The sequence below is a fragment of the Alternaria arborescens genome (genome assembly GCF_004154835.1).
Source record: "Alternaria arborescens strain FERA 675 chromosome Unknown contig_10, whole genome shotgun sequence".
NCBI classification, from domain to species: domain Eukaryota; kingdom Fungi; phylum Ascomycota; class Dothideomycetes; order Pleosporales; family Pleosporaceae; genus Alternaria; species Alternaria arborescens.
Window position 1 is genome coordinate 258,377 of NW_021167865.1, and position 16,950 is coordinate 275,326.

Here is a 16,950-nt window from a genome sequence, read left to right on the forward strand (position 1 = left end):
TATCTGGTACGAATGCTGGAGAGTACTTTATGAAGCTGTGCTGGTGGACCGAGTCGGGACGGGATCTTGAAGACCTCGAAGTTGCCGACGAATCGTTGAAGATCTGGTGAACTACGTCCGAGCGCGCGCGCCTTCGCGGAAGCCACTTCATATCAAAACCCCCAAGATTCGCGTGGATTTTCTACTCTACTCGTGTCACGATCTTTTACCCTTCGCTGGACGTTACGAGTATCTTTCCTCTTTAGGCGTGCGTACCACGCCTTGAGTCAAGAATCTTCTTTCTCCTCCGGGTTCCCCGCAACGACCGTCGACGCTGCTCCTCCCAGGATACACATCAAAAAGCTACATCGTCAGTATGGCGTCTCAACAACAGTTGAAGAAGCAGCAAGGTATATGGTGGCGATGATTGATTCTGTCGAACTCGCTGACCCGTGAACAGAGCTCCAAACCACATATCAAAACTACAAGGTCAGGAAAGATGGTACCCATGTAGAATATGCAAACTGATTATATGCCAAGAACACACTTCAAACGATTGCCTCAAAGATTGGCGATATCGAACAAGAGACTGAAGAGCACAAGTAAGTTTGGACTATATCACAACTATGAAGCCACGATACGCCATCTTTCGCAAACCTTCTTACACCGCTTCTCCCTTGCGCCAGCCTTGCATCGCTCCATGACTTAGGATTTCTAGTCTATTACACCGCTCTCTATCCCCATTACGACACAGGAAATACTGACAAACACCAGACTCGTCTTGGAGACGCTGCAACCACTGCCAGGAGACCGGAAATGCTTCCGCATGATCAACGGTGTCTTGACTGAGCGAACAGTCAAGGACGTTGTACCGATCCTACAGACCAATTCAGACGGTCTGAAGCAGGCACTAGAAGAGCTAGTCAAGCAGTACAAGTTGAAACAAGATGAAATGGAGAAGTGGAAGGTACGTCCGCAGTGTGCTTGAATCTTGCACAGCTTTGAGCCAGGCTTCTGTTTCGAGACTACAAGACTAACTCTGCCGCTATAGAAGAAGAACAATGTCCAAGTCGTCCAACAGCCAGGGCAATAGAAAGATACCAGTCATGCAATGACCCTTTGACAGGACGGACACACTGCATACGCTGGAAACCACATAAGATGATGCAGACGAGTACAGCGGCAATGTCTCCAGTAACTGGAACTGGTATGGATGCAGAGGGACCCTGTCAGGGTTTTGTGTGCTTCATGGCGGAGTATACGGCTGCAATTGGGTATCTCTGTGTTCTGATTTTGCACAGTATACCACAGCAGAATAACATAGCCTCTTGACGACAAGTGAAGGCTTGCCGGTGGACAGCGTCTATATCAATCGTGTAGTATACCTCACACAATCATACGGGAGACCAAATTCCATGGTTGAATCAGCCACAACAGATCCGAATAGCTGGACATTCAGCTACTGTTCTTCCAATCAGATTCACATGCAACTTGAATGGCCCCACAAGCTCCCAACTACGTAAGTGCTTACCAGAGTGAAGGATCTAGGACTCCACCGTTGTCTCGGCACGTGCTCGAAAACCCAGGGGTCTCTGCAAGATGCGTTGTCCAGTCGGCTCCTACTCAAACCGACGCACTGATCTGCACCATCTCACCCATGAAATCGGACACGTAGCTTATAGGCTACCGGCAAAGTCTTCACAGAGGATGACGAACGGTCCGGGGGTTGAGTCGTTAGTGGCTGACCTGACCGTCATCTTGTGTGTTGGCTTAGTGAAGCTGGAGCAAGGCTGTATGCAACATGTGCAAGAGCCCAACGAACAGCGATGATTACTGACGTCGGTGAAGGCTGGGATCATGCCAGGAGGAGCTTCAACAAGACATGTTCTTGCTGAGTGTCATCTGTGGCTGCAGTGGTGACGACGCGGCAGAGATATAGGACGTGGGGTGGTGTTGGTAGGGCTGCCGAATGATAGCTGCTGATGCGACTCGCATACAGGATCGCCAGCTAGCCTGAGGGGTCTGCAGTAGGCAAGGTTCCAGACAGACGGTATGCCGGTGATGCGACCGGTCCCGAGTCTTGGAAAAACATGTCCTGCAAAAGGGTTGAAATGCTAGGGGACGAAGTCGAGGTTCGATGTTGCTGCTGTGCTAGGAAAGGAATGCTCAGGAAAGTCAACCATGTTTCGGTCGGCACGGGCCGGGATTGGTGCGGGCGGCCGAGTTTCTCCTCGTCCCCTACATTCCATTCGCTCGTAGTCGTGAAAGCCAAATCCACCGTCTCTCCACGCACCAACGCTATCGCCCGTCCAAGCTCCATCCTCCCCCATCTTCTCCTTGCGCTCCTATTGGTAGGCGCGTCATTCATCGCTCCAACGTCGCGACGTCAAGTCGCCATTGCCAACACTCACGCCTAACTGCGCCCGAATAACGCCCTTGATTCAACCCGGACCACGGCCTGTTAGCTGCCACTCTCACCTGCATATCGTCCCACCGCTACTCTCACGACACGGTCAGTGAATCGCCAGTGTCGCACACGAGATCGTGCCGCCGACGGTAATACACCAACGTCACTCTGTGTCGCAACTGCCCCAGTCGCGGTCGCGTCTGCTACTGTCGCAAGCCGCTCCTGCCACTTGCAGCGCACGTGTAACGCCAGCATCGCGAATAGCCTCAGGCGTCACCACGAGTAGTAGTTCACACGACGCTCCCTTGCGCCGTGCTCTCCGTTGTCGCCGCTCCCCACGTACGTTGGCTGCATCCCATGCTGCCTGCTGCATGCCACTAACCGCTTCTCTCGCCAGGCATCTCGTTACACCACTGACCGCAGGTTGCATACTCGGCCGCCAAGTTGTGCCGTCGTCTCTCCCAGTGACGTGGTCGCCAACGGAACAGTCGCCAGCGCATACGCTTCCGAGCAGGCAACCGATAATATGTCGGCCTCTCCCCCAAAACAGGAGGGTGTGGAACCAGTCCAGTCGCCTGACGAAGAACAGCCCATGGACAGGAACACAGAGGAGAACACAGCTCAGATAGGTTACGAATTCGAGGTCAAGGAGCAAGACCGATGGCTTCCAATCGCCAATGGTACGTTTATTTCCCTTGCTGCTTCCCGCCAGTTTGATTTGCGCACTGTTTCGCTCCAGCCTGCACGTCGACAGATTGCTCCAACGGGCGTCTCTGGATGCCGACAGTTCCTCCACTCGCGCGTCTCTGCGTCGAATCACGGAAAGCTGTACCTGCCGCAAGCCACTCAGGTTCTCTGTGTGCCTGGAAAACGGCTGGCGTGCAGCCTACGGAATGTCGTCCTCTTCTCCCCACTCGTCCGTTTCCCCACCGTTGTCTACGCCAAAGAGCACAAACGCGAACAGCAGTACCGCTTCCGATGCTAACATACGTAACTTTGCTCCAGTCGCGCGAATCATGAAAATGGCGCTCCCCGACAACGCCAAGATAGCCAAAGAGGCCAAAGAATGCATGCAGGAGTGCGTGAGCGAGTTCATCTCATTCATCACCAGCGAGGGTATGTCTTACTCCAAGTCTTTCTGATACAGCCACTGAATGTTTCGCCAGCGTCCGAAAAATGCCAGCAGGAAAAGCGCAAGACTGTCAATGGCGAGGACATTCTGTTTGCCATGACTTCACTCGGCTTCGAGAACTACTCAGAGGCCCTCAAAATCTACCTATCCAGGTATCGCGAAGTAAGCTGCCAACTTTTCTTACACCCCTTCTGTCCTTCTTTTGTTGCCTACTATTTGGCCGAAACGTTTATCTGAACTATTGGTATTGATTGGTGGTACGAGACCCTCCTCGCAAATCAGAACAAGCCACCCACTGGGCAGTTCGGTTCATCCGGGTCCGGCGGGCCCGCAGGCCCAGAGGGTCAACAGCATGTACTGAGTGGCGACTCCGAAATGGCCGAAGACGGCACCGCCTTTGGATACACGGTCCACAACGGAAACGGGAACGAGTACTAGTCGATTCGGGCTCCGATGGTCAACACGAAACGAGAAGAATAGAGCAGAGATTGCTTAGAGCATCTGTACTGCACCTTGACCATTGGAAAGGAAGAAGATCTCGAATGAACGAAGAAGAGACGGGGATGTTGATACCATTGTTATGGTCAGATTGTCACAAACGCGCCACTGTCGCTTACAGTTGGAGGATCATGTTTAAGGTTATGAGGCGTGGAACGGATGTACACAAATCTATTGCTGGATCTCACCCGAGGATCTTGTTACGAAAAGGGCTACGATTGGCTGGAGTAGGACAGGACACACATGGGCAACCACGATACCTTTTCGATTCTTGCTCTTCACTGGGTTACTGGTCTAGATCTTTCTTCTTGCTCACACGAGCTTCACAACATTCATTACATTCTTGGGCACAATGCCATCTTTTTCGCAACGCATTGCTGTGAACATCCTCTCATAGTAATGATGTTGAGGTCATATGTTCGCCCTTTCAGTGACTGTCTGCGGCTGCGGCTGCGGCTGCGGCTGCGGCTTGTCTTCGAGCGATAAGTTCGCTCAATGGCAGGTCGTCGTCTTGCTCATCGTAGAATTCCACATCTTCATCCACCCCAAAGTCCTTCAATCGTTCGCCCTCTGAATTTCGCCACGCTGCCTCGCCTTCTCTCCCTTTGCCACCCTTTGCCCTCTCAAGCTCTTCTTCTTCTTCTTCGTATCCAACTTCGTCGCTCGCATCATCCCCGTACGTAAAGTCCTCTTCATTTCTACCCAATTCACCATCGTCCACTTCTCTATCCGTCGCTCCAGCATACGGCCTCCTTCTCCTCACTGCATCCTCCGCCTGCCTTGCCTTGAAAGCAGCCACAGTGTCCTCTGCGTTCAGCTCTGATTCCGCATACCGGAATGCATCAGCATTAACCGCTGTCGCATTCCTCCTGTACGCACGATCTGGGTCCGGAGGCGGCCAAACCGTGCCCTCATCCTCAAAGCCGTTCGTCTCGAAACTCAGACCACTACTCAAACTGGGTGTAGCAGCAAAAGGGTCGAACCAGTTTATTGGATTCCTCGAGTTCATACCCTGAACCATGTTCGACCAGATTCCGATATCGTACGGGAATTCTTGTTTCCGGATCCGCATCTTGTTGCCTTCTGGGGTGGTGAGGTAGCCGCCGTATTGGCGAGCACGGCGTAGGAGGGTCTTGTGGCGTTCGATCTCCCAGCCTTCAATCGTTGTTTGATTGATAAAAAGGCACCAGAGGTTTCGTAGGAGGAGGACACCCAGGACGAAGAGGGTGATTGAGTTTGTGATTAGGACAGCAAACATGTGGCCTAGTTGGAAGGGGGAGGGCCCGAGGTAGGAGGGCATGTCCAGATTGGACCAGAGGTGAGAGAGGCGGGTGAACAGGAATGATTGGAGGAGGGAAAGTCCTAGGGTAGTATATAGGAGGAAACGCACGAAGTGGGGGAAAGTCGTGTGGCTAACACAGTTGTTTGTCCAGGGGCAATGGTGGTCCATCTTGGGAATACATCTGGTAGTTGTCAGCCTGGCTCACTGGTATTTCGGGCCAGTCGATTGGCGTCGAGGTGACGATTGTGACGATTGTAATGCCAATACGTGGTTGACCAGACCCATTCGAAACGCAACACATCATCAACCCCAGAACGAGATATAAGATGGGTATCTACCTTTTGCATTCCTTACAGTGATGGGCTCTAGGTGGTTTTGCAGCATCGCACTTTCGACACCATTTCCGGCTCTTTCCTATGCCGTCTACTCCGGCCTCTTTACTTGACAGATCAGCATTTCCCTTCCCTTTCTCTCCGTCCAACTCTTGCTTTCCAGCCCGATCTTTCGGTATTGTTCCCGCATCGACGAAGACACTCTTCGTGTATGTGATTAAGATCAGTACCAAGATGACATTCGACACAATGAGCTCGTTTTTTGTGAGCGGAGCGGGCTCTAGATGCATCAGTAGCCATTGTGAGGGATAACCGAGAAAGAAGATGAGAACGTAAACAGCGGGAACCGCACATTGGGAAATTTCCATTATTCTGGTGGCATCTGGGTAGAATGATGGGAGGTGGTAAGGGGCGTGATGATGCGGAGGTTCGCGTCGTGTAGTTTGGCAAGTGGATCGCGAAGACACGTGATTGGACGACCACCTAAAAGCAACAGCTTACACTATTCGTCCATCGCATCTCTCAACCACAACTTTCCATCACCCCCATCTCCTGTCCGCAGAGCTTCCGATGCTCTGTAAGCTTCACGAATGCCATGTCTTTCCTAACATGGCCGTTCTTCCTCCTCATACCGGCTTTTGTTCTATTACACCTGTTCGTTTCGCCGTACACGAAAGTTGAGGAATCATTCAATATCCAGGCTATTCATGATATCTTGGTACATGGAATACCTACAGAGAACTCTGATCAGTTCTTGACATCGAACTACGATCATGTCAGTTTTCCTGGGAGCGTGCCAAGGACTTTTGCAGGCGCTCTGGTCTTGAGTGGGTTGAGCAGGCCGTTTGTTGGGCTGTTAGGGGATATGGCCCAGGCACAACTGCTCAGTGAGTAAACACAGAGATTTTGCATGCAAGACTTTCGGGACTGATTACATGTGTGTAGTCAGGGCAGTACTTGGGCTACTCAATGCGGCCTCGCTCATTGCATTCGGAAGGAGCGTGCAGAAAGCTTTTGGTACTAGTGCTGGTGTTTGGTATGCTTTGTTTCAAGCAAGCCAATTCCATGCCATCTACTATGCTTCGAGGACGCTGCCCAATATGTTTGCTTTCGTGTTCAGTAAGTCCATACGATGTGTCCTATGCACTTCTTGGCTGATATCGATGTAGGTAACTTGGCGTTACGAAGCTTGTTACTCGCATACACCGTACCATGGAGCACTTCAAATATCTCAGGGTACTACCGACTGACCTTGTATCTACTCACGGTTGCGGGTGTGGTCTTCCGCTCGGAGCTAGCAATCTTAGTGGGAACAATCACCATCTATCTGTTCATCACACGAAGGATCTCGATCACAAATGTCATCATCCCAGCTGGAATTGGTGGCCTCGTCATTGGGCTCCTCTGCACCGTGCCTTTAGATTCCTTCTTCTGGCAGTCTTTCCCGCTTTGGCCCGAATGGACGGGCTTCTATTACAACACCATCCAAGGACATTCAGCTGATTGGGGCGTATCGCCATGGCATTATTACTTTGCAAACGCACTGCCGCGACTGCTACTGAACCCAGCAACGTTTTTGCTTTGTATTCCAGTTGCAATCATGAACACATCGACGTCTAGGCGAAGCTTGGATCTGCTCGTGCCACTAATTAGTTTTGTGGCACTTTACAGCTTCCTTCCGCACAAGGAATGGCGCTTTATTCTCTACGTAATACCGGGTCTAACTGCAGTGGCTGCAGACGGAGCAGCTTGGATCTGGACTCGCAGATCAAAATCCTTTGTATACGCCACTCTGAGCTTGGCCTTGCTAGGATCAGTTGTGGTATCATTCGCTGCATCTACTGCGATATTGGGTATCTCCAGCCTCAACTATCCCGGAGGCGAAGCTCTTCATACCCTACACAAAGAGATGGGACATCCGGACAGAAACCACTTTAGCGTGTACTTCGATAATCTAGCTTGTCAAACAGGCGTCACACGTTTTCTAGAGAGCCACAGAGGACCCCAGACGGTACTTGATGTTCTTGAAGCACAGGATACACTGAATAGCAGAACATGGACATACGACAAGACCGAAGACCCAGTCGCACTTCTAGACCCAATGTTCTGGACCAAGTTTGACTATGTTCTTGCTGAGAGACCAGAGAAGGTGATTGGTAGTTGGGAGGTAGTTCATACTGTGTATGGATTTGGCGGAGTCAGACTTCTGAAGCCAGGAGAAGAGAGCGGCTTGCTGGTCGAGTACCCGGATACAACAGAAAAAAACGTCACATCGCAAGACAAGTGGGCTTCGAAGGTTGCAGCGACATGGCATGGATTGGAAAAGCTGTTAAGGAATGGCCTATTGCGAGGATACTGGGCTGAGATTCGGATGGAGCCAAAGATTCATATCTTGCAAAATCAGATGAAATAGTCGCTCTATTACATAGTCATGGGCAATCATAAGTTCAAGTACGCAAGTATGAGATTTGGGCATTCGGTGAAAGTGTCAGTCGCGTTGAAGGACCCCTGCCTTACGTCGCATACCCCGCCACGCTTTCCTGCCCCACCAAGCTCTCTCTTTCGCGTCTACACCAGTCTCATCACTCAACTCAGCTGTTGTCAACTATCGATAGTACTTGATAACTTGAATTACACTACTTTTGCACAACATGTCAGCCGACGCGTTACCGAAACCGGTCGTCTACTGCGGAGGCGAGTATTTCCATGATAAACCCTACGACACAGGCTAACAAGAAACAGTGTGCAGTCTACCACCTGAAGTAGGTATGACGCCGAGACATGTTTAGAGAGAGCGAGTAACTAACCACATTATTTCATAGTACTGCGAGTTTGGTGGTACGACCAAGAAGTGTGAGGAATGGCTGGCAGAGGCGCACCCAGATCTGCACGCGAAGCTGTATTCAGCAGGTACGTCTAGCACACCATATCAACAAACCTATAACGCGCAATGGCTCTGAAGACAAGCTTGGATGCTAACGTCCTTCTAGAAGCGCTACAGCAGAACATGGCCTCACTTTCCGTCGACGCCCAAAAACGCGCCGAGAAAGACGCACAGAAGAAAGCTGCCAAAGCCGCAACCGCCGAAGCACGAGCAGCTGAGACACGCGCCTCCTCCAAAATCCTCATCAAACGCATAGAACGCAACAAGCGCAAATACGTCACCGCCGTACAGGGTTTGGAAGCCTTCGGTCTTGACATTAAGAAGGTTGCCAAGGACTTTGGCAAGAAGTTCGCTACGGGATCAAGTGTGACCAAAATCCCGGGTGGGGGCGAGGAAATCACTGTGCAAGGTGATCTGAGCGACGATATCTTGGAGTTCATGGTGGAGAAGTACGAGGTACCTGAGGACAACTGCGAATTGGTAGAGGACAAGAAGAAGAAGAAGGCCGAGGGAGGCTGAACGGCTTGAAGGAGCGTAGCAGGTGTGAAGAGACGCGATACCAAAACATTGCGAAAGCCTATGGAGAGTGAGGTGTGTATCAGTATAAGCGTAGGAGTTGTCTGCGACCAGTGCGCGAGCTGAAGATAAAGGAGCATTCGACGCGTCTCTCTTCTAGGATGCGCAGAGCCTCGTGTTTCCCCATTTTATAGAAAGCCTCATTAGTGCATAACGAGTCCATGATGTTGGAATACACGAGATTGAAGATTCGGACCTACCAAAATAATACCAACATGCTTTCCAAGAAAGACGGGCTACCTGTCCTATACGTGAGCACGAAGGCTCATGGTAATGTGATGGTGGCACGTGCGTGCTAGCTGCCTGTCGGAAGCTCCCAGGGCCATCATTTTTCTCGGACCGTTGCCTCTCACTTACATCCAACCTTAGGGCGCGTCCACAGCCCGACTTGTATCAATCGCACGGCCATTTTCTTTTCTTCGCTCTAAAGGACACGGCGACACGACAGCTCGCTGTACAAAAGTCCTATAATTTGTACGTCGCCTACTGGAGAAGGCGAAACTAGAAGCGCAAGCCGCGCCAGATCACGATACCCACCGCCACCATGTCGAAGGACCAGAGCAATCTCGGGCAGTACAAGTATGCGGCCATGTCGAATTTGGTCCTGCAGGCCGACAGGCGTCTCATATCGCGTCGGCCAGATGAGCATACTGGCGATCCTGAATCGCTCGCAGGTCGCATCAACATTAGAGACATGGGCGGGCGCACAGCGCGCGACAGCGCGAATGCGCAAGCAAAGAAGCTCAAGGGGCCTGGCGTTGAGCGAGGAAATCTGAATGAGGGTGGCGATGTTCTTGAGAGAGAGCAGCGCAAGAGGAAACGGGACGATGGCACCAGTGGTTTTGGAGCGATCGCGACGGCCGACCTCAACATCGAAGGCCTCACATACAAGCCGCGGACTCCTGCGACGCGCCAGACTTTCGACCTCATCACAACCATTGTGAGCAGATCCCTTGGCGACGTTGATCCTGCGACTACACGAAGTGCAGCCGATGCGGTCCTCGAATACCTCAAGGATGATACCATGAAGGACTTTGACAAGAAGAAAGAGGTGGACGATCTTCTTGGTACCTCGATGGGCGCAAAGGAGTTTAATGAATTGGTGAACCTTGGCAAGAAGATTACCGATTACGATGCACAAGACGACGAGGAAGGTGGTGATGAGGAGATGGCAGACGGCGATGGTGCTGACGCCGGCGACAACCAGGGTGTAGCTGTCGTTTTCGACGACGAAGAGGAGGACGAAGACGGGCCTCAAACATTCGAAGTGCGAGATGCCGATACATCAGACGAGGAAGATGAAGCAGAGGCTCCCGTAGAGCAGATTGGAGAAGACCAGGACCAAAAAGGTGGAGGCTTTGCGGAAACAGAGGAGACGATAATACAGGGCGACACCGTTACCTCAGACCGCAAGAACGGCGCAGACCAACTTATACCCGCACACGAAATCGATGCGTACTGGTTGCAACGGCAGATTGGACAAATATACGAAGATGCGCATATTCAGCAAGAAAAGACACAGGATGCGCTCAAGTTCCTTGCAGGAGTCTCGGAAGATGGCGAGGAGAAGGAGCTCCGTGAGATCGAGAACGATCTGATGGACCTCTTCGATTACGAACATCACGAGCTTGTTGCGAAACTCGTTCTCAACCGCGATAGGGTCGTTTGGGTAACAAGGTGGCGGAGGGCTGCCGAGGACAACGACGAGCGAACAGCCGTCGAACGGGAGATGAAGGCTGCAGGTCAGCAACAGATCCTACAAGAGCTTCGCGCAAGAGAGACCGGTATCAAGGCTGAGGATGGGTCTGAAACTGGCACTGGCAAGATGAAGTTCAACCTCAAGGACATCAGTCTTCCAGAGACCTCAAACGATGTGGAGATGGCTGATGCAAAACCAGAGGGCATTGTGGGTGGCCTGCAACCATCGAGCCGACTCGTGAATCTGGATAACATTGTTTTCGACCAAGGCAACCATCTCATGACAAACGCAAGTGTCAAGCTGCCCCAAGGATCTACTCGACGTCAATTCAAGGGTTACGAGGAGATCCACGTACCTGCACCAAAAGCGAAGCGTGACCCTAACGAGCCAGCTCTGATGCCTACCTCTGAGCTACCAGACTGGGCGCGACCAGGTTTTGGTAACTCGAAGTCACTCAACCGTATCCAAACCAAGTGCTTTCCCACAGCGTTCAACGACGATGGCAACATGTTAATTTGCGCTCCCACTGGTTCCGGAAAGACTAACGTTGCAATGTTGACAATGCTTCGCGAGATTGGCAAGCACCGAAACCCCACGACTGGGGAGATTGCTCTGGACGATTTCAAGATTATCTATATTGCCCCCCTCAAGGCTCTTGTCGCTGAACAAGTTGGTAACTTTGGCAAACGTTTGGAGCCATACGGCATCAAGGTTTCCGAACTTACTGGTGACCGCCAACTCACCAAGCAGCAGATCGCAGAGACCCAGATCATCGTCACCACCCCTGAGAAGTACGACGTCATTACCCGCAAAGCTACCGATACCAGCTACATAAATCTTGTTCGCCTGATTTGTATAGACGAAATTCATCTTCTGCATGATGATCGTGGTCCTGTCATTGAGAGTATCGTCAGCAGAACTCTACGACGTAGCGAACAGACTGGAGATCATGTTCGCATTGTCGGATTGAGTGCGACCCTTCCCAACTACCGCGATGTTGCAAGCTTCCTGCGCATTGACCCAGACAAGGGCCTGTTCCACTTCGACGCTACCTTCCGACCGTGTCCGTTAAAGCAAGAATTCATCGGTGTCACAGACAAGAAGGCCATCAAGCAACTGAAGACGATGAACGACGTCTGCTATACCAAGGTTCTGGAACAGGTTGGCGGAAAAGGTAATCAGATGCTTATCTTTGTGCACTCCCGAAAGGAAACCGCGAAGACTGCCAAGTACATCCGTGATAAGGCACTCGAAGAAGAATCTATAGGCAAGATTCTTCGGACAGATGCTGCCAGTCGGGAGATCTTGAGAGAAGAATCTGAGTCGGTTCAGAACACGGATCTGAAGGACGTGATGCCTTACGGTTTCGGTATCCATCATGCGGGTATGTCGCGAGCGGATCGTACTACAGTAGAAGATTTGTTTGCCGATGGTTCCATCCAAGTTCTCGTATGCACAGCGACATTGGCTTGGGGTGTCAACCTGCCCGCGCATACCGTCATCATCAAGGGCACGCAGATCTACTCCCCTGAAAAGGGTAGCTGGGTCGAACTCAGCCCTCAAGATGTCCTCCAAATGCTGGGTCGTGCCGGTCGACCTCAATACGATACTTATGGAGAGGGTATCATCATTACCACACAGTCTGAGATCCAGTATTACCTATCGCTACTCAACCAACAATTGCCCATTGAGTCGCAGTTGATCAGCAAGCTCGCAGATAATCTCAACGCCGAGGTCGTTCTTGGTAACGTGCGCAGCAGAGACGAAGCCGTAGATTGGCTCGGCTACACATACCTTTTTGTCCGAATGCTTCGATCGCCGGCTCTGTATCGGGTTGGAGCAGAATACGAGAACGACACCGTACTGGAGCAAAGACGTGTGGATCTTGTTCACGCTGCCGCACACGTCTTAGAGAAGTGCAGTCTTATCAAGTATGACAGAAAGACTGGTGCGCTCAACCCGACAGAACTTGGAAGGATTGCCTCCCATTACTACATCACACACAACTCGATGGCGACATACAACATGCACATCCAGCCCGGTATCAGCGCTATCGAGCTATTCCGAGTCTTCGCTCTCAGTGAGGAATTCAAGTACATTCCCGTACGTCAAGATGAGAAGCTCGAGCTTGCGAAGTTGCTGGGCAAAGTCCCTATTCCAGTCAAGGAGGGTGTCGAAGAAGCACAAGCGAAGATCAATGTTCTTCTCCAAGCTTATATTTCTCGCCTCAAGCTTGAAGGATTGGCACTAATGGCTGACTTGGTCTACGTCACGCAATCTGCTGGGCGTATTCTTCGTGCCATCTTTGAGATCTGCCTGAAGAAGGGTTGGTCACAAGTTGCAAAGCTCGCTCTAGACATGTGCAAGATGGCTGAAAAGCGTATGTGGCCGACCATGACGCCTCTTCGCCAATTCCCCACCTGCCCCAGAGATATTGTACAGAAGGCGGAGCGTATCGACGTTGGCTGGTCGAGTTACTTTGGCCTTGATCCACCTAGCATGGGTGAACTATTGGGTATGCCCAAGGCTGGTAAGCTTGTCTGTGGTTTAGTGGAGAAGTTCCCACGCCTCCAGATTGAAGCGACACCGCGACCAGTAACAAGGTCGCTACTACGCCTGGAGCTGACAATTCGACCTGACTTCGTTTGGGACACAGAGCTTCACGGCGCTTCTGAAGCATTTTGGATTCTGGTTGAGGACTGCGATGGCGAGCAAGTATTGTTCCACGACACCTTTATTCTCAGACGGGACTACTCAGATGGCGACGCCAACGAACATCTGATGGAGGTGACAGTGCCCATCGATGAGCCTATGCCTCCGAATTACTTCATCACCGTTCTCTCCGACCGATGGATGGCATCTGAGACCAAGCTTGCTGTCTCTTTCCAGAAGTTGATTCTGCCAGCAAAATTCCCTGCTCACACCCCTGTCCTTGATCTCCAGCCTTTGCCAGTTTCTGCTCTGAAGAGGAAGGAGTACATGGGGTTGTACGAGAACATTGGACGCTTCAACAAGGTTCAGACACAAACTTTCAATACCCTGTATACGACCGATGACAATACCCTGATTGGTGCATCGGCAGGTATTGGCAAGACCATTTGCGCTGAATTCGCCATCTTGCGACACTGGGCTACCAACAACGAAGGGCGCATTGTCTACCTTGCACCGTTCCAGGAGCTTGTAGACAACCAGTACAAGAACTGGAACGAGCGGTTGACAAGTCTCAGTGGAGGCAAGGACATTGTCAAGCTCACTGGCGAAACCACAGCAGACCTCAGATTGCTTGAGAAGGGTGATCTTATTCTGGCCACACCTTCACAATGGGACTCACTCTCTCGTCAGTGGCAGCGCCGCAAGAACGTGCAGTCTGTTGCTCTGTTGATTGCTGATGAGTTGCACATGCTCGGTGGTACGAACGGTCATGTCTACGAGATTGTCGTCTCTCGCATGCAAGCGATGGCGACACAGCTAGAGTCTAAGCTGCGCATCGTCGGGTTGAGTGTGTCTTTGTCCAATGCACGAGACATCGGCGAATGGATCGGTGCTACTAAGCACACAATTTACAACTTCAGCCCCGCTATTCGAGCAGTACCGCTCGAGTTGAAGATCCAGTCCTTCACAATTCCCCATTTCCCATCCTTGATGATGGCTATGGCAAGACCGACCTACACTGCCATTACGCAGATGTCTCCGGACAAACCAGCCATGGTCTTCGTCCCGAATAGGAAGCAAGCCCGGAACTCCGCTGCTGATCTCTTCAACGCTTGTGTAGCCGACGAGGATGAGGACCGTTTCCTCAATGTCGAGGTTTCTGAGATTCAACCAATCCTTGAAAAGATCAATGAGCAAGCACTTGCTACGTCCTTGTCGCATGGTATCGGATACTTCCACGAAGCTCTTAACTCCTTCGACAAGAAGGCTGTGCAGCATCTGTTCAAGGTTGGCGCTATCCAGGTCCTCATTGTATCGCGTGACTCTTGCTGGGAGATCGACAGTAGTGCTCATCTTGTCGTTGTTCAAGGCACTCAGTTCTACGAAGGCCGCGAACATCGTTACGTTGACTATCCCATTAGTGACATCCTACAGATGTTCGGCAAAGCTGGCAGAGTCGGACTGGACAAGTCAGCAAAGGGTGTGCTTATGCTACCTGCGGTGAAGCGTGAGTACTACAAGAAGTTCCTGAACGAGGCCCTGCCGATCGAGAGTTATCTCCCTGATTACCTCCACGACGCGTTTGTTGCCGAGATCAGTGCGAAGACCATCGAATCGACACAAGAGGCCGTCGATTGGTCAACATACACCTACTTCTACCGTCGCCTACTCGCCAATCCTAGCTACTACAACCTTCACGACACATCGCACGAGGGACTGAGCGCACATCTGTCTGACATGGTTGAGCAGGCCTTGAAGGAGCTGACCGATGCCAATCTAATCGAGCACGATGAAGACGAAGATGCTATCACGCCGCTGAACCCATGCATGATCGCAGCATACTACAACATCTCGTTCATCACCATGCAGACCTTGATGATGTCGCTCAACGGCAGGACAAGCCTGAAGGGTGTACTGGAGATTATTACAGCCGCCACCGAGTTTGAAGATATCCAAATACGTAGGCATGAAGACCACATCCTCCAACGCATCTACGACCGCGTTCCCTTCAAGATGCAGGAGCCGAACTTTGAGACGCCACATTTCAAGGCTTTCGTTCTTCTCCAGGCTCATTTTTCACGCATGCAGCTCCCTATCGATCTGGCCAAGGACCAAGAAACCGTCCTTCGAAAGGTTCTCAACATCCTCAGCGCAAGCGTGGACGTTCTTTCATCCGAGGCTCACCTCAATGCAATGTCCGCTATGGAGCTCTCTCAGATGGTTGTCCAAGCAATGTGGCAGAAGGACTCCCCCCTCAAGCAAATCCCCCACTTCGACGCCGACACCGTCAAGGCAGCGCAAAAGTTCAGCATCAACGACGTCGACGACTTCATCAATGCCATGGACGAAGACGAGAACCCAGATTACAAGAAGCTCATCTCAGCCCTCAACGTCGACCAACGCCAACTCGCTGACATCGCAAACTTTACAAACAACTTCTACCCCAACATCGAGATCGAGCACGAACTCGTCGATCCTGAATCCATCGCTTCTAACTCGCCCGCCCAGCTCAAGGTGCGCATCACACGCAACATTGAGGAGGATGAGGAACCTAAGATGGAGGTTCACGCACCGTTCTATCCTGCCGACAAGACGGAGAGCTGGTGGCTGGTCGTTGGAGACCAGAAAGAACGCACGTTGCTTGCGATCAAAAAGGTGCCTATCCTTAGGAAGTTGGAGACTGTACTTGAGTTCACGCTCGAGAAGCCGGGTCACCATGAGTTGACTTGCTTCCTGGTCAGTGATAGCTATCTTGGTGTGGACCAGGCGCCTAGCTTCGAGGTTGAGGCTGCAGAGGGTATGGAGGAGGACAGTGATGAAGAAGAGGAGGAGGAGTAGATAGCTTGTATGCTTGGATTGGCTGCTGCAACATTCTGGGTGCACAAAACCGGGTGGGGCGCAATTGGGCGTTCTAAAGTTAAGCTGTATGTAAAATATGTTCGTGCTAAAAACGATACTGTGTTCAGATTTCTTGTCTCGCCATGCTCATGCATCCACGATGTGAGTTTGCTATGATGTTTGTGGGCTGGGCACATGCTTCGTCATGAACAAGTATGCGACACGACCTCTGTGTACAGTGTCACTGGCATCTGTCACTTATCAATCGCGATACTTCAGCATGCTCCCGTGTATGAGAATACACAGTCTATCTCTAAATACCGTATGTTAGAACTAGCAGCGTGTTTGACAGATTGTGAGAGGCTCGCGAATGTGTCCGAAATTAAAACCATTGCTGTTTTTAGCCAAACCCATCATCATAAAGGAAAACTGAACCTTGAGAGATAGCTGTTACATGCAATCGTATATTCGTATAAGCTAAGTATTTTTTTTGTATCACAACAAAGCTGGATAATGCAGTGGAGAGTGGAGAGAGGCGATGCAGTAAGAGTTGATAGAGTGAGGATCTTCTTTGGCTTGACGAAATAGTGCATTTTGATCCTTCATTAGCCAATGATAACCTAGGATTAGGATAGACAAAAGTAGACTTGTTCTCCCAGTGTCGGAGAGAT

General features: G+C 51.2%; 6 protein-coding genes across 6 annotated transcripts; 5 read left to right on the plus strand and 1 right to left on the minus strand.

Moving 5' to 3' along the window:
• Nucleotides 1–355: 355 nt before the first annotated feature.
• On the plus strand, nucleotides 356–1,072 carry AA0111_g5135 (hypothetical protein; the record flags this gene model as incomplete). Its single annotated transcript, XM_028651214.1, has 5 exons — nucleotides 356–389; nucleotides 440–468; nucleotides 520–581; nucleotides 754–946; nucleotides 1,031–1,072. The coding sequence occupies 5 exons, from the start codon at nucleotides 356–358 to the stop codon at nucleotides 1,070–1,072; spliced, it is 360 nt and encodes a 119-aa protein (XP_028507078.1).
• A 1,840-nt stretch (nucleotides 1,073–2,912) lies between these two features.
• On the plus strand, nucleotides 2,913–3,956 carry AA0111_g5136 (hypothetical protein; the record flags this gene model as incomplete). The annotated part of the gene is made up of 4 exons (XM_028651215.1): nucleotides 2,913–3,066; nucleotides 3,392–3,502; nucleotides 3,553–3,680; nucleotides 3,822–3,956. 4 exons carry the CDS (start codon nucleotides 2,913–2,915, stop codon nucleotides 3,954–3,956), a joined length of 528 nt encoding a protein of 175 aa, XP_028507081.1.
• Nucleotides 3,957–4,443: 487 nt separating this feature from the next.
• AA0111_g5137 (hypothetical protein) lies at nucleotides 4,444–5,466 on the minus strand (the record flags this gene model as incomplete). The annotated part of the gene is made up of 1 exon (XM_028651216.1): nucleotides 4,444–5,466. One exon carries the CDS (start codon nucleotides 5,464–5,466, stop codon nucleotides 4,444–4,446), a length of 1,023 nt encoding a protein of 340 aa, XP_028507080.1.
• A 759-nt stretch (nucleotides 5,467–6,225) lies between these two features.
• On the plus strand, nucleotides 6,226–8,043 carry AA0111_g5138 (hypothetical protein; the record flags this gene model as incomplete). The annotated part of the gene is made up of 3 exons (XM_028651217.1): nucleotides 6,226–6,517; nucleotides 6,576–6,749; nucleotides 6,800–8,043. 3 exons carry the CDS (start codon nucleotides 6,226–6,228, stop codon nucleotides 8,041–8,043), a joined length of 1,710 nt encoding a protein of 569 aa, XP_028507087.1.
• A 537-nt stretch (nucleotides 8,044–8,580) lies between these two features.
• Nucleotides 8,581–9,033, plus strand: AA0111_g5139 (hypothetical protein; the record flags this gene model as incomplete). Its single annotated transcript, XM_028651218.1, has 1 exon — nucleotides 8,581–9,033. The coding sequence occupies one exon, from the start codon at nucleotides 8,581–8,583 to the stop codon at nucleotides 9,031–9,033; it is 453 nt and encodes a 150-aa protein (XP_028507086.1).
• A 601-nt stretch (nucleotides 9,034–9,634) lies between these two features.
• Nucleotides 9,635–16,279, plus strand: AA0111_g5140 (Pre-mRNA-splicing factor; the record flags this gene model as incomplete). Its single annotated transcript, XM_028651220.1, has 1 exon — nucleotides 9,635–16,279. The coding sequence occupies one exon, from the start codon at nucleotides 9,635–9,637 to the stop codon at nucleotides 16,277–16,279; it is 6,645 nt and encodes a 2,214-aa protein (XP_028507337.1).
• Between the last annotated feature and the right edge of the window lie 671 nt (nucleotides 16,280–16,950).